The following is a 16,615-nucleotide window of genomic DNA, read 5'->3' on the forward strand; positions in this document are numbered from 1 at the left end:
TCCATGATACCTTCACTATTCACCTCCATTTTCTCAATCTATCAGCCCCTCTAGATTCCACTGTGACTCCTTACCCAGTCTGTACCTCACAATCAACCATTTCAACTTTATACATACAGCACCCTAAATTCCTTCTCCCTTCCTTTCCACACTGACTCCCTGCCATACCTGTTTGACAATCACTAACCTTGCATAACCCAACTGGTGTCTCTGTTTCTCCTCCCTTCTGAAAATTGTTGGAGAAAAATCACTTGATACAATAAACAAGTACCAGGTGTTTAGGATGTACAGTTCTCGATCTAAAACCTGGCTCTGCTATTTATTAGCTGGGAAATTTTGGGCAGGCAACGTAATCTCTCTGAACATCTGTTTCCTTATCCATAGAAAGGGGTATATCCATTAGGACACTTGCAGCTGTAACAGAAAATCCAATTAAAAGTAGCTTACTGTCTCCTTTAATAAGATGGTTAAAAATCAGTTCCAGGGTTAATTCAGTGACTCAACGATGTCATCAAGAACAAAGATTCTTTCCTCTTTCTGCTCCACTATCCTTAGCACATTGACTTGGGCCTTACATGTATTTCTTCATGTTACAACATCAGTGACTGCAATTCCAGGCATCACATACAGACACCAAGTCTTGCTGAAGAAGAGTGCACTTCCTCCCATGTGCCTTGCTGTATTAGTGAAGAAAATCTTTCTAGAATCTTTCTAGAATTCTCCTTAGGTTCCTTTGTCTTGGTCATATATCCACCCTTTAGCCAATCATTGGCAAAGGGAAATGGGATTACCATGATTGCCTTTTTGACCAATCATAATTCACTTTCTGGGGCTAGAGAGGAGGCAAGCTTTCCTAAGCACATTGCCACTGGATACCTAAACAAAAAAAAAAAAAAAAGCATGATAATAAGAATATGTGTTGCATAGGCCAACAACCTCTGTCATTTGGGCAATAATACCTACTCCACAGGGTGTTTATAAAGATTATATTGGATACATTTGCTAAGTACCTAGTGGTGCCTGGCACATGAGAGACATGATGATTTTTAAAGACATCCACAAATTCTTTAATATTCTTTCCCTCAAAAAGTAGAACTAATCCCCCTACACTTGAATGTAGACTGCACTTAGCGACTGGGTTCTAACAAATAGAATTTGGCAAAAATAGTGGTGTGAGATTTCCAACACTAGGTCATAAAAGGTATTGCAGTTTGTTTTGCTCTCCTGGGTAGCCCACTCTGGAGAAAGCTGCCATGTTGTAAGGACACTCAAGCAGCCTATGGAGAAACCCACACAGGGAGAAACTGAAGATAACCAACAACCAGAACCAATTTACAAGCCATGTGAATGAGCCATCACCATGGAAGTGAGTTTCTCAGGCCCAGTCAAGCCTTCAACAGACAGATGCCCCGAGGCACATCTCGGCTGCAACCTCATGAGAGACTTCAGCCCAGAATGACACCAGCTAGGCCACTCCAAGAATCCTGGGAAACTGAGAATAATCATTTTTGTTGTTTTAAGCCACAAAATTTTGAAATGATTTTTTTACATATCAATAGGTGCTTAATACAGATTTTGGTACCAAAGAGGGGTTCTGCTATAACAAAAAAGTTTTAATGCAAGAGTAGCTTTGTAACTTGGCAGTGGACAGAAGCTGGAAGAACTTTGAGGAGATAATTAGTGAAGGCTTAAAGGGCCTTGAAGAGACTGCAAGTGAGGGCAGTACGGTTCATTAGTTTACTGTGACAGACCAGGTAAAAGGTATCTTGGTTTTCTCCTTGATAAATTTTAAGTCTGACCATTGCTGAGAGCTAATAAGCATCACTAAATGCACAGGCTTTGGAGCCTGATTGCCTTGATTTGAATCCTCGTTCCATCATGTCATTATAATGCCTCAATGTCCCTTGATGGATTTTGATGAGGATCACCTAAGTTGCTGCATGTAAACTAAAAAATGTGCAGGTTTCTTTCTGTGTCCCTGGCAGAGCTGATTACAGTTGAGGACCTGCAAAACAGGATTGGGATAGAAACCAAAGAACATTAGAGTAGCCAAAAAAGAATAAAATTTTTGTGATGGGTTATCCTGCCAGAGTAGCATTTCTTTTTTTTTTTTTAATTTTATTTTTAACATTTATTTATTTTTGAGACAGAGAGAGACAGAGCATGAACAGGGGAGGGTCAGAGAAAGAGGGAGACACAGAATCTGAAACAGGCTCCAGGCTCTGAGCTGTCAGCACAGAGCCCGACGCGGGGCTTGAACCCACGGACCGCGAGATCATGACCTGAGCCGAAGTCGGACGCTCAACCTACTGAGCCACCCAGGCGCCCCCAGAGTAGCATTTCTTAAGGTGTGGCCCACCTGCATTAGAACCATTGGAGTATTTATTGAAAATATGGGGCCCTACCTTCTGAGATTGATTTAGGAAGTTTAAAGCAAGGCAGAAATCTGTATTTTCACTGAGCCCTTTGTGGATGATTCTTATGTACACTAAAGTTTGAAAGCCATTACCCTGAGGAAAGGAAGTCCAAGTAAAAAGCATAAAGGTTCATCTCCTTGACCCTACTGTTTTATCTTAAAAATGAAGGCAAAATTTCCCATTCTTATCCACAATTTATCCATTTTGTTTTAATAATATACAAATAAGGTACATTAAATAATAATGTGCATAATTTGTCATTGAATACAATCAATGCTCCTGAAAATAGGCTATGTTTATCCTGAACCTGTGGTAACCCCTGGCATACACTTACCCCAGTTGACATACAAGGGTTTCGTGATAACTGTATCAACCCATTTTATTTCTAGTGCCTGATTTGACAAGTACCATCAGCGTTGTAAATATGGACGTTTGATAATTGATCCTCTGGCTCCAGTTTCTTCTAATGAGGCTTTTTGTGCTGTAGAGACTGGGAAGTCTAGAACTACATTTCCTAGACCCCTTTGGCAGGTAAAATCTGGATACAAAATAATTTGCAGCAATTAGATATACTCATGAAATGTGGGAGGCAGAAGTAAGTAAGAAGTAAGGCATCTATCCACTGCTACGTCTCATTCTGATAAAAAGTCGTTACGGTGAGGTCAGGGTTTTCAGCAAGTTTTCTGGTGTGTAGCCATCAGCTCTGAGTATGCTGAGAGTGGTGGTACTGGTGCCATGGTGGCCTTTCAATTACAGCAGACGTGGCAGGCAGTTAATTGCACAGTGTTCTGGAAGTCATTCCCTAAGCCAAGTCTAGAATTCATTTCTCTAGCTCTTCTACCAACTTTTTAAAAACTTTCTATTGGGGCACCTGGGTGGCTCAGTTGGTTAAGTGTCGAACTTTGGCTCAGGTCATGAACTCACAGTTCGTGAGTTCAAGCCCTGCATCAGGCTCTCCTGCTTCAGATCCTCTGTCCCCCTCTCTCTCTGCCCCTCCCCCACTCACAGACCCACACAGTCTCTCAAAAATAAACATTAAAAGATAACTAAAATAAATAAAATACTTTTTATTATTGAGTTTTGAATATATGTTAAAAGTAGAACCGCAGACTAATAAACTCCCAACTTCAACATTAACCAACTTAGGCCAATCTCCTAAGTACCTTCCACCCACTTCATCTTATTTTCAAGTAAGTCCTAGATATCATATCATTTTATGTATTTCAACATAAAAAATATAATCACTGAGATAACAGAAAACATATTGGTCTCTGCCCCCAGTTCCTGGCACAGAGCTCCTGAAACCCTTTTAATAATTTAAGTGATAAAAACACTAGGAGCATCTCTTGTTCTAATACTTGTCTCTGACTCCATTCCTGACATAGGGCTCCTAAAACCCCTATTTCTGAGTGATAAGAGCACTAGGAACATTTATTCTACTGAGGTGACTCTGGGGTAGGATCCTGGATGGGGGTCGGTCACCAGAAAGACCAAACCATGATCAGAAGTTTGGAATTTTCAGTCCCAGCCCTCATCCTTAGAGACAGGAGAGGGGGTGGAAATGGGAGTTAATAACTGATCATGCTTACATGAGAAAGTCTCCACAAAATTCCAATATTGGAGAGCTTTCAGGTAGATGAATACATTCAAACAAGGAGGGTGATGCACCCCAACTCCATGGGGACAGAAGCTCCTACACTCAGGACCCTTCCAGAACTCGCCTTATGTATCTCTTCATCTGGCTGTTCATCTGTCTCCTTTATCATATCCTTTAATAAACTAGTAAACATAAGGAACTGTTACCCTGAATTCTGTAAGCCACTTTAGCAAATTTATAAAACTGTGAGGAGGTTATGGGGACCCCCGATTAATAGCCAAGTCGGACAGAAGTTGAGGGTAACCTAGGGACCTACTACCTGTGACTAGCACCTGAAGTGGGGGAGACAGTCTTGTGGGACTGAACCCTTAATTTGTAGAACCTGATGTTATCTCTGGGTAGATAGTGTAAGAATTAATTGAACTGTAGACACCCAACTTGTGTCACAGAGAATTGCTTGGTATGGGGAAAAAACTCCAATGTTTGGTGACCAGAAAGGTGTTTTGTGTGAATTATAAAGAGACACGGAAAAGAAACACACAGGAGGAAGCATTGGATTTTTCTCTATACAAGAGAGAAAAAGGTAGGAGGGGGAGAAACTGGGTTTTCCTAATACGACCACAATATCATCATCCAATAAATAAGTAAATAAATAAATCTTTTAATATAATTAAGTTTCCAGTGTTCACATTGCCGATCGTCATGTTACTGTCATAAAAAAAAACTTAGTTTTTGGCTGAACAAATAAAGTCCACAAATTGGTTGATATGCCTCTTCCGTCTTAATAGTATAGGTTCCCTTTCCATCTGTGTTTTTGTTTTCCTTGGCAATTTACTTGAAGAAACTGTGTTGTAAGAGCATCCCACAGTCTGTATTTGGTGGTTACATCCCATGGTGTTGGCATATTCCTCTGTTCTCTGTAATTCATATAAGTTGGTTGTTAGGTCTACAGGCTTGATCAGATGTAGGTTCAACTGGTTTTGATTCCACTGATTTTTGAGTACCCAATTCTATATACTAGATCCTTTTCTGGGATATAGAAGCTACCAAAAAAAACCCCAAAGCATTATATCGTGCATTCAGGCAGATAGACAACTACAAGGCATACCTCATTTCATTGCATTTTGTTTTATTGCACTTCACAGATTGTATTTTTTACAAAATGAAGGTTTGTGCCAACTCTGCATCAGGCAAGTCTATTGGTGCCAGTTTTCCAACAGCATTTGTTCATTTCGTATGTCGCATTTTGGCAATTCTTCCAATATTTCAAGTTTTTGCATTATTATTATTATATTTGTTATGGTGGTCTGTGATCAGTGGTCTTTGATGTTACTATTGTAATTGTTTGGTTGGGGGGGGCACAGACTGTGCTTGGTAAATGTTATATGTGTTCTGACTGTCCCCACTGGCTGCTCCCCTCTCTCTTTCCCTCTCCTTGGGCCTCTCTATTCTGAGACATAATAATATCAAAATTAGGCCAATTAATAACCCTACAATGGCCTCTAAGTGTTTAAGTGAAAGGAAGAGTCACATATGTCACCTTAAATCAAAAACTAAAAATGATTAGATTTAGTGAGGAAGACCTGTCGAAAGCCAAGAAAGGCCGAAAGCTAGACCTCTTGTGACAGTCAGCCACATTGTGAATGCAAAGGAAAAGTTGTTGAAGGAAATTAAAAGTGCTACTTCAGTGAACATATGAATAAGATAGTGAAACAGCCTTATTGCTGACACAGAGAAAGTTTCAGTGGTCCAGATAGATCAAACCAACCACATAATTCCCTTAAGCCAAAGCCCAATCCAGAACAAGATCCCAAATCTCTTCACCACTGTTAAAGCTGAGAGAGGTGAGAAAGCTGCAGAATAAAAGTATGGAGGTGGCAGAGACTGGTTCGTGAGGTTTAGGGAAAGAAGCCACCACCGTAACATCAAAGTGCAAGGTGAAGCAGCACGGGCTGATGTTGGAGAAGTTGTAGCAAATTATCCAGAAGATCCAGTTGAGATCAATAACAAAGGTGGCTACACTAAACAGATTTTTTTAAATTTTTTTTTTCAACGTTTATTTATTTTTGGGACAGAGAGAGACAGAGCATGAACGGGGGAGGGGCAGAGAGAGAGGGAGACACAGAATCGGAAACAGGCTCCAGGCTCTGAGCCATCAGCCCAGAGCCTGACGCGGGGCTCGAACTCGCGGACCGCGAGATCGTGACCTGGCTGAAGTCGGACGCTTAACCGACTGCGCCACCCAGGCGCCCCAACAGATTTTTGATATAGATGAAACAGCCTTCTAACTGCTAATGTAGCTGGTGTCTTTAAGAGGAGGCTCATTTACCATTCCAAAAACCCTAGAGCCCTTAACAATTATGCTAAATCTATTCTCCCTATGCTCTATACAAGGAACAAAGCCAGAATGACAGCACAGCTCTTATAACATGGTTTACTGACCTACTGCTCCGAAAATAAAAGATTCCTTTCAAAATATGACTACTCATCAACAATACCTTGTCACCCAAGAGTTCTGATGGAGATATACAAGATTATTGTTGTTTTCATGTCTGCTCACACAACATCCATTCTGCAACCCATGGATCAAGGAGTCATTTTGACTTTCAAGTCTTATTATTTAAAAAATATATTTCATAAGGCTATAGCTGCCATAGATAGTAATTGCTCTGACGGATATGAAAGCCTTCTGGAAAGGAGTCACCATTCTCAATGCCATTAAGAACATTCCTGATTCATGAGCAGAGGTCAAAATATCAATGTTAACAGGAGTTGGGAGGTAATTCCAACCCTCATGGATGACGTGGAGGAACTCAAGACTTCAGTGGAAGAAGTAACCGCAGATGTGGATGAAATACAAGAGAACTAGAATTAGAAGTGGAACCTGAAGATGTGACTGAATTGCTGCAATCTCACAAAACTTTCACAGATGAGAAATTGCTTCTTACAGATGAGCAAAGAAAGTGGTTTCTTTAGATGGAAACTACTCCTGGTGAAGAAGCTGTGAAGACTGTTGAAATGACAACAAAGGATTTACACTATCAAAAAAAAAAATTCATTGATAAAGCAGTGGCAGAGTTTGAGAGGATGGACTCCAATTCTGAAAAATCAGCTGTGGGTAAAATGCTATCCAACAGGATCACATGCTACAAAGAAATCATCACAAAATAAGAGTCAGTCGATGTAGCAAACTTTGTTTTTGTCTCATTTTAAATTTTGCTACAACCACCCCAACCTTCAGCAACCATCACCCTGATCAGCCATGTTGGTTAGTGGTATCATTTGAATACTTAAGTTAAAATGCATACAACTGTGATTTCCTTTTTATTATTCCTAGCACAGAGTAATCATCAACAAAGATATGTTGACAGAATGCATCAAGAACTAATTTTCACATTATTTACATTCAGTGATGAAAAATGTGGCAGAAACTGCTATTAATTCCCCTAATATACATGCTCTTTCCTCCAAGAGAATGTCCATGTTGTAGTTGAACATATAGTACACTGAAATAAAGATAATTTTCCAGCATCTCTTGCAGCTAGATGTGACCACATGACTAAGTTCCAGCCAATAAGATATAAGTGGAAGTGTTGAATGGCAACTTCCAAATATCTATTATAAAAAAAAAAAAAAAATTGCTGGCACTTGCCCATTGCTCCTTTCTTCTTTGTCCTGCCTCCCAACAGAATGCAGGTTTGATTATTAGAGCTCTAGCTACCCATCCTGGTTTAGGAAATGAAGGCCACAGCTTGGGTATGATAAGGGTGGTAAGCTAAAAATTAAAGGATCCCAGATCTCCAAAAAATTCATGGAAATGAGCACACCCATCAGACCTTGAGTCTGTATTACATTAAGAGAGAAATAAACTTTTATTTTTGTCACTGGAAAAGCCATGATACCAGCTTCCTTTAGATACAGGAGGAAGGCAGATTTGTAAGTGGCAGTTTTTCATAGACTTATACAGTAGAGCCACATATCTCTCTCTTACTTGGCGGTAATGGAATATTATTTTTAAGTAATTATTCTTACTTGTATGAAAAAAGTAGTTGTTCTATAGTAGGAGTTAGAGAACCTAGGTTGCAGTCTTACCTCTGCCACTAACTAGCAAATGAGTTGGCTTCTCTAAGCCTCTGTAAGACAACTATGTAGTAAGATTCTCTTGAGTCTTAAAATATAACATACATGGAAGTGCTTCATAGCATAAATAACTATGCACAGAGAGTTGATGAGAATTATAAGACACCTGTAGAGAGAAGCTCTCAGATTGTATCCCCAGTGACAAGTGCTTAACTAATATTTGTTAAATAAAAAATTTTAAGTCGATGCTAACTGAGTGAATTATTCTGCTGTGGGCTGAATAAAGTTCAAAGGTCTTTAATATTAATTAAAGTATTACTTGAGTTCTTTAGAGCCACTATTCTTAATTTTACCATCAAAAAGATAATTTATCTGGTTCAAAAGTGGACCCCTATTTGCTATAGCAAAGAATAAAAGCTGTGGTACAGAAATAAAAATTTTATGACCCTTTTCTTTCCCTTGAAATTACAAAGTTACACATAAAGATATATTTTAATATTTAAACCACTAACCCTACCACATCAAATGAAGGATTTCCTCACAGTAGACTGTGGCTAAAGTATTTTATTAAATTAAGTATGTAATCTGCAAATGGTTTCATAAGAAATTTTAAAAGCAAAGTTATAAAACATTTTCAATAAAAAAGTACAGAGTTAACAGCAAAATTACATTTTCTTTATAGTACAAATAAAAACATCTCATTTCTGATATACTGTCTGAAAATTTTATAATATATTCTCCAACTGATAGCTGCAATATTATATTTTAATGAGAAGTTTCATGGTTAAATCAATCATTTGTTAATAACAGGTTCACCATTTGGACCATAAAAATCAACTGCTCAACTTTAAGGAAAATAATAAAATTTGTCATTCTATAATGTTAAGTTATAAAAGGCTCTTCGGGATGTACATGTCTTCCGGCCTTGTTTCTCTACTAAATTCTATAAAGAGGCTTTAATAATACTGTAAACTTGAATTACATTTTAAAAATAAGCACCATTAACATACATTCTACATAAATTCACTTAACCTTTTAAATGACACTTCTTTTTGGCCACACAAACATTTAAATTTGTTTTCTTTACCATGTAAATAAAAATAAGCAATATTTAACCACTACACAGAAAATTATCAAACTTCACCTCATTGCACAATGGAAAAGCACTTAGGAAAGCACTTGGAAAAAACAGCACACATTATTTTTGTGTCTTTTTTATACATTTTGTCATTTTCTTAAATTGAGAGCAGTTAAAACATTGTCAGAGCAATTTCCTGAGTCTCAAAGTTTCCGATTTCCAGCTCAGAAATAACCAATCTCGCTATTACATATGTCCGCTTTCTAAGCACACAAAACACTTGAATTTAAAAAGAAAAAGACTGAAATAAGGACTGGAAACAACCCAACAGAATTATTTAACCTTTCTTCTCAAAATGTATTGAATAAACAAAACACTTTAAAGTATAAGTCAGAATTTCTACTACATAATATGCCACATAAAGGCCATAGAATTGCAAATAGTATGGAAACACTAATAAATTGAAAAAAACCTCAACTTGAAAATAATATGAGTTATATGAACAGCCAATAAACCTAAGACAACATGCTTCCATAACTCATGTTGAAGTAAGAAAGTGGATGAATTGAAAATACTGTTGAAGAGTTTCCTAAGTCTAACCCCTCGTTCCCTGTAGTTTCCACATTAGTTCTCTTTTTTCTCCTGGTAGACACAGATGAGAGACTAGTGAAAAGACAGAACAGTTACTAAAACCTTCCAAACTACAGAAGTGTTGTACTTTTAAAATATTAATACATTTGCAAAGAGCCATTCTAATTAGACCTGTATTAGCACTAATATACCAATACCTGAAGATGTTGATAATCCACACACTCTCCTTACTTTTGACACACAGGGCTTGGAAAAGAGCAAGAGAAAAATTTGATAATCCCCAAACTATGTTTACCTTTGGCATATAGGATTTAGAAATGGGCAAAACAAGAAAGGAAAAACTATAAAATTTTTCTTTCATAATTATGTGTTGTTTAAACTATGCTAGACAGTGAGGTGGGAGGCAGTTTAGGATTAAAACAACTTCATAAAAGCACATATCATGCTCAAAATTTGCCTATATACTTATGAATGATATGACGAAGAAAAAATACCTTAGATTTACCAAAATAAAGCCTAACATTAAGGTTGATACAGCAGAAAACATAGCTTCTTTCATTTGGTTTCTGCCCACAAAACACTTCATCCCTTGTTCTTTTTGACTGCTCCCACACTAATCATAATTACAATAATACTGAAATAAATCTAGCTGAAGTGCTCAAAAGCAATGCTTTTTTAAACTGGGTGAGGAAATATAAAATCATGGAAAATGAGTATGCAGCTGCACACCCTCAAGTAACCCCAGGTTTTAGTACTATTATTCACATTTCTTAAATCATATTAATTTATACATAAAAACATTTTACTTCATTAACAGTTGTAGTTTCATAGTAAGTTCTTGAAACGAATTGCTTTATTTTTAATGTATACAACTCCTCTAGACATTACAAAAAACATATGCTAAACTGGTGGCATTTTTTCTTTTTTAAACAAATTATTACAACCATGAGAAAATATTTCAATACCACTCACTAATCATTTCTAAATAATAAACATTTTATTTTCGTGGAAATAAATGTAATGATACAGGTCTTCTTTTAAAAGCATGCTTTCATGATACGCAAAAATGTGTTTTTGAGTTTTATTTTCATTAAAATGTCTGTTCTTTTGAGAAACCATTCTGTAGTTCAGGATTCTTTCAGTAATAGCTCAACCCTGTAATTCCTGATCCAAATGATGTTTAAGCTTATCAAAATCCAACACAACTGTTTGTTAAATTACATATGTTGGAAATATTCTCCATATCCAAAGACAAATTTATTTAAGCCATTGTTTTATACTGAAAAACTACACTTTACCACATTAAACGTGTATAAATGAAATTTACATTTTATAGTTGACATACTAACAGGACTTTTTAGCTCACACAAAACAAAGTCAATGAAAGTTTCCTTTCAGAAAGTTGGCTCTTTTTTAAAAAACAAAGGTAAAAAACTTTTAAATTGTAAGGATTCCTTTAAAGATTATATCAAAAATGTCTTCTACATTTAAGTTAATAGGCTCTTGACCCACTACTGTTTAGAAATTATATGACTCAAATATAAAATATAGCTCTTTAGTACTGTCTTAAATACCACTTACACAGACAGCTCTAGAAGCAGTTCTATTAAGACACTGATACTTGTAGATATCTAACCATTTCACCTTCTCTAAAAACTTTACTGCCTACAGAAGGTATAAAACTGCAATATAATCTCAGGCTCCAACTTTCCTCCTAGAAAATGCACACATACAGAACAAACGAACAAAAGGTAAGAGATCAAGATCATATACAAAACAGAAGAAAGTACAAACAGCATGTCTTTCTTCCTGCAGGATATGGCAAAATGAAATGATTTTTTGTATTTAGCTTTGATATCAAAAAGCATTCAAGTGCTTTTGTTACATTTCCTTTCTTTCATTACTACTACCACTACTTCTCCTTCTTTTAATACAAGCCTTTGATGGGCATGAACCAGGTCTCAAAGCACTTTAAATGCCTCTCAAAGATGCCTTTTGGATTTTACTAAATGTTAACAACAATTAACACAAAGGTAACATTTTCTCTCTGAAAAAGAATCAGAGCACTTCAAACTTTAAAACCACAGCTGATAATTTTCTTGGACACTTTATAATCAATAAAAATTCTCTTCAGTATTTTTAACAGACAACGTATTTGGCATTTGATTCAGTAAAAAATTAAACTTCTCTTGAATTCTGAAAAACATCATTATAATGTTTTTGTTATAATTGGACATTTCTAATAAAATACATGTGTACAGTAAAATTGACTAAATTACTGTAAATAAAACTAACCTACAAACCTTCACACCTCTAAGTCAAGGACGTTTATTTTACTTTAGCATGACTTTCAAGCACCCTGGTTTAATTTCAGAGAACCTATAGAAATGAGAAAACAGTTATTTTAGGTAAAAATTTCAAACTGGTTAAGGAATATATCGTGTAATCAATTCCAAATATCTATGCTAAATGAAATAGTTACTATCAAAGTACTCTCCTTTATTATTAAGTCAGTATCCAGGACTGATATCTATGCTTATGTACTTTTAATCCGTTGTAAAAATAAACAATCCTAAAGCTAGAGGGATAACTCCTAACTTAGTAGTTATTTAAGATTTTTCAAAAATCTCAAGCCTGAACTCAACTTTCATGAAGAACAGCATGGTATGTGAAGGATAAGATGATGTCTGTGTTACATTATTTCTATGCATTAAGTCAGTACTAAAAAGAAATCTCTAACATAAGTCTGATTCATCAGGCCATGAAATGCTTCCAAGTCCCTCAGTGTGAAATTTAAAAAACACTAGTCTCTACAATAGATCATTAATCCCAACATGATAATGCTCCAGTCCAACTACTCCTTTTGTAACAGTAACTCTAAAACGTCGTCTGTTTTTGTGATCAGAATTAATGCTACTATTTTCTATAATGTAGCCAAACAACATCTTATTACATGGCATAAACAAAATATGCCACATTAACTAAAACTAGAACTAGGGGGAGGTAGGTACCTAATGGTATACATCCTCAGTGAATCTATCCATCAACAGATCTTTCTTCTTAGACTTCTCTTGTCATTTTCTGTTACTGAATAATAATCACTTAATAAAAAGTTCATTTCATGTTTGTCACAGCTAAGATTATTAATGGCATTTAATTTATGAAGATGTATAAATTCATACTGACTGGAGTATTTCTGCTAAAGTTTAAACAAATCCATTATAACCACATTTCAGCAGAAATTCCTTCCAAAATCCACAAATATGTATATCCTTTCAAATAAATAATTAGCAACCTTAGACGATGATACACATAATCTAATTATCTTGAATAATACATTATCAAAGAAACACAATCATATTACTTTCTGTTAATTTTAAATTTATGAAACAGTTTTGTCAGATGATTACTTCAAAAACAAAATGTATTTTTCCTTCATTTCTGGTTTTCTGAATATCATTAAGACCAGCAGGAAAAGTTATAATTTAAGCATGAATTTGTGGCTAATATCAGATGGTTAAATTTAGTTAACTATTCTAATAACTCATTTGAGCATACTATTAGTGTTTATTATCTGTATATGGACATTGCCATTATCAATAACAGAAATCTCTACTCACCTGAAGCTATGGCTTGTGAGGTATTTAATGACGGCTGGTTTGATGCGAGCAACTCCTCCTTGGCTGTGGTTTCCTCTCCCCGTAATCACAGAGAGATAGGACTTACCACCATTCTGCTTAAATTCTGTTACAACAGGAATTGGACCAGTTAAAATTCATTTGTCTTACATTCTCAATAGAAAACAAGCTTTAACTACTCAAATACATATAAAATTACTTTCATGGGGATTTACAGACTTATAACTTCAAAAAGCACCAAAATTGATGTTTTTAAATGGATATTTCATCTACATTGTTTAAGTATGGAAGTCTCAAAGCAATTCATCTGCCTAAACATAAGTGAAATTTCTTCCCCCGTGGGGAGGGAGATTTCTATGTGCTACCAGAATTTCTCTCTAAAATAATGATAATGACAATAGTAATATTAATGACATCTAACAATTATTACATAGTTGGAGTCAGGAATTGCTTTAAGCTACTTATATTTATTAACTAAGAATCTTCACAATGACCCTTTTAATTAAATACTCTGAAGCCAGCCAGCCAGCTTTGGTCTGATTAGGAGCTCTGCCACCAAATGACTGGGGCAGTATGACAATGGACAAGTTACTTGCCTATCTGTGTCTGTTTCCTTATCAGTAAAATGGGATCTAAAGCAACTACTTTATAGGATATCACCCTTCAGGAATCGCTATTAGCAAATCCACTAATTACAGCATGGACTATAGTCTTATTGTTAAAGATAGACAATTGTTAAGAAACTCTTCCAAAGGCACCTGCCTGGCTCAATCGGAAGAGCATGCAACTCTCAATCTCAGGGTCATGAGTTTGAGCCCCACATTGGGTGTAGAGATTACTAAAAAATAAATAAATAAAACTTTAAAAAAAAAAAAGAAGAAGAAGAAAAGAAGAAACTCTTCCAAAGAGATGATTTTTAAATATCAAATGAATCTAGGCCTCTTACAAGAATGTAGCTCTTGCTTTGGATATGATCTTGTGAAAATTAAATACATAAACCCTGAAAGTCAATAACTGCTGCAATAAAGTAACAAAAACTCTGTTAATAATAAGAGTTGATTTAATGAATTAAATATCTTCTTCCTTTGTGATAAATAGCACAAGTTTTGATCATTAGCATAAAATAGATACATATATATATAATATAAATATTCTATATTCTGCTCACTAAGTTGCCCTAAGACTCCAGCAGATCCACAAACAGTTTTTCAAGTCTCACATCTCCAAGGCAATATTTAGCCTGGAATTTTAAGAGGGTATGTTGCTTATATTTCTAATTCCTTCTTTGCTTAAGATCTCCATTTCTACACTAGTCCATTACCCATTATTTCAAACAATATTTTGTTCAAAATTCAACTCTTCCTGGGTGCTGGCTACACAGGGTATTCACTTTGTAAAAAAGTTTTTATGCTATATAATTATTACCTGTACATTGTTCTTTATAGATGTGACATTACAAAGTTTACTTAAAAGAAACCTTAGATATCTTAACTATCCATAAGTCACTCTCATCATTCCTTCACTGCTGCTCCCCTTATCAGGGCAGTCATGTATAACACCTCATTTTTATTTATATATTTTTAATGTTTATTTATTTTGAGAGTAAGTGTGAGTGAGAGAGGGGCAGAGAGACAGGGAGAGAGAGAATCCCAAGCAGGCCCCATACAGTCAACACAGAGCCAGATGCAGGGCTCACTCCCTTGAACCATGAGATCATTTACCTGAGCCAAAATCAAGAGTCAGACGCTCAACCAACTGAGCCACCCAAGCACCCCATAACACTTCATTTTTAAATTCTCTGCTCTGAAAATGTTCAACAGTTGAATCACATGCTTCAAATAAAGTAGGTTTTCAAAGGATGTTTGTTGCATGAATTCAGGTATATGTTTAGGTCCCCAAATTTCAGGCTATTCCTGTCACTTATCACCTTTAAAAAAAACTACTTAACTCATTTTTAAGCCTATCTCAAATTTCTTACCATTTCTACTGTAAATATTTCATTATGTATTTCAAAAAAGACTCTTACAAAATAAAAAGAACCACGATACTACCATCACATCTTAAAAACAGTTCCTTAATATCATGTTTCTAAAAATGGCTGAAAGTCTCCCTCAAAAAAATGGTTTTACAGTGACTTACTTAAATCAGGGTTGAAACAAGACCACACATTGCATTTCGTTGATATATCTCTGAAGTAACTTTTAATCTAAATGTTCCCCCTCCCCCTGGGCTTTTCTCTACAACTGGTTGAAAAACTTGGATCATTTATCCTAGATTTTTACAGTCTAAATATTGTTGATTGTATCCCCATGGTGCCATTTAACCTGTTCCTCTGTTCCCTGTAAATCCCTATAAAGTAGTAAAAACATCATTGGTGGTAGTGATGTATATTCTAATCAGAAGGCACTTAAGGGTCAGATAACTTTTTTGTTGTTGTTCATCCCCAAGTTTGACAATCATCTTTTATAACTAAAAGCAGTGGAGGGCAGAATCACAGATTTTCCCCTGGATACATTTCTGTTCAACAATACTACCATCTAGTGGTGACTAATAGTACCTACAGACTACCACAGGTGTCAACATGCACAACAGTGGGCCTGGCTTCAGAAAGGATTTGTATATTGGGTCTGACCAAGCATCACCTTATACAAGTTATTAAGCTCTTTTTTTTTTCTTGTAATTTTTTTAATTGAGATATAATTCATAAAACATAAAATTCATGATTTTAAAATGTATAATTCAGTGGATTTTAGTATATCAAAACACTGTTCAACTATCAATACTAATTCCAGAACACTCCATTGTCTCAGAAAGAAATTCTGTACTTGTTAGCAGTTACTCCCCAGTCCCTACTTTCTAGCCACAGTAACCACTAATATACTTTGTTTCTATTGGTTTGTCTATTGTGAACATTTCATATAAATGGGAACCATATAATAAAGTGGCCCTTTTGTACCTGGCTTCTTTCACAAAGCATGTTTACAAGGTTCATCCATGTTGTAGCATGTATCACTACCTGACTCCTTTTTGTGGCTGAATAATATTCCATTGTATGGATATACCAAATTTTGTTTGTCCTTTCATCAGTTGATGGACATCTGGTTGTTTCCATTTTTCGGCTATTATGAACATTCATGTACAAGTCTGCGTGTGGATGAATTGTGTTTTCAATTTTCTTAAATTTTTTTTTTTTCAACGTTTATTTATTTTTGGG

General features: G+C 35.7%; 1 protein-coding gene across 6 annotated transcripts in view; it reads right to left on the bottom strand.

Moving 5' to 3' along the window:
• Window positions 1–4,655: 4,655 nt before the first annotated feature.
• The window catches only part of N4BP2 (NEDD4 binding protein 2), an 85,822-nt gene continuing 73,862 nt past the window's right edge, over window positions 4,656–16,615 (bottom strand). For 2 of the 6 annotated variants that reach the window (XM_032593001.1, XM_030313987.1), the window contains 2 exons: window positions 13,384–13,507; window positions 4,656–4,931 (listed from right to left, as the gene is read on the bottom strand). In XM_032593001.1, the coding sequence (XP_032448892.1) occupies window positions 4,796–4,931; window positions 13,384–13,507 (260 nt within the window). In that variant the 3' untranslated portion in view covers window positions 4,656–4,795. Of the gene's footprint in view, window positions 4,932–9,239; window positions 12,143–13,383; window positions 13,508–16,615 lie in introns of those variants that run through there. The other 4 variants (XM_030313990.2, XM_030313992.2, XM_030313991.2 and 1 more) reach the window with 4 other exon arrangements.

Source organism: Lynx canadensis, chromosome B1 (genome assembly GCF_007474595.2).
Source record: "Lynx canadensis isolate LIC74 chromosome B1, mLynCan4.pri.v2, whole genome shotgun sequence".
Taxonomy (NCBI): Eukaryota; Metazoa; Chordata; class Mammalia; order Carnivora; family Felidae; genus Lynx; species Lynx canadensis.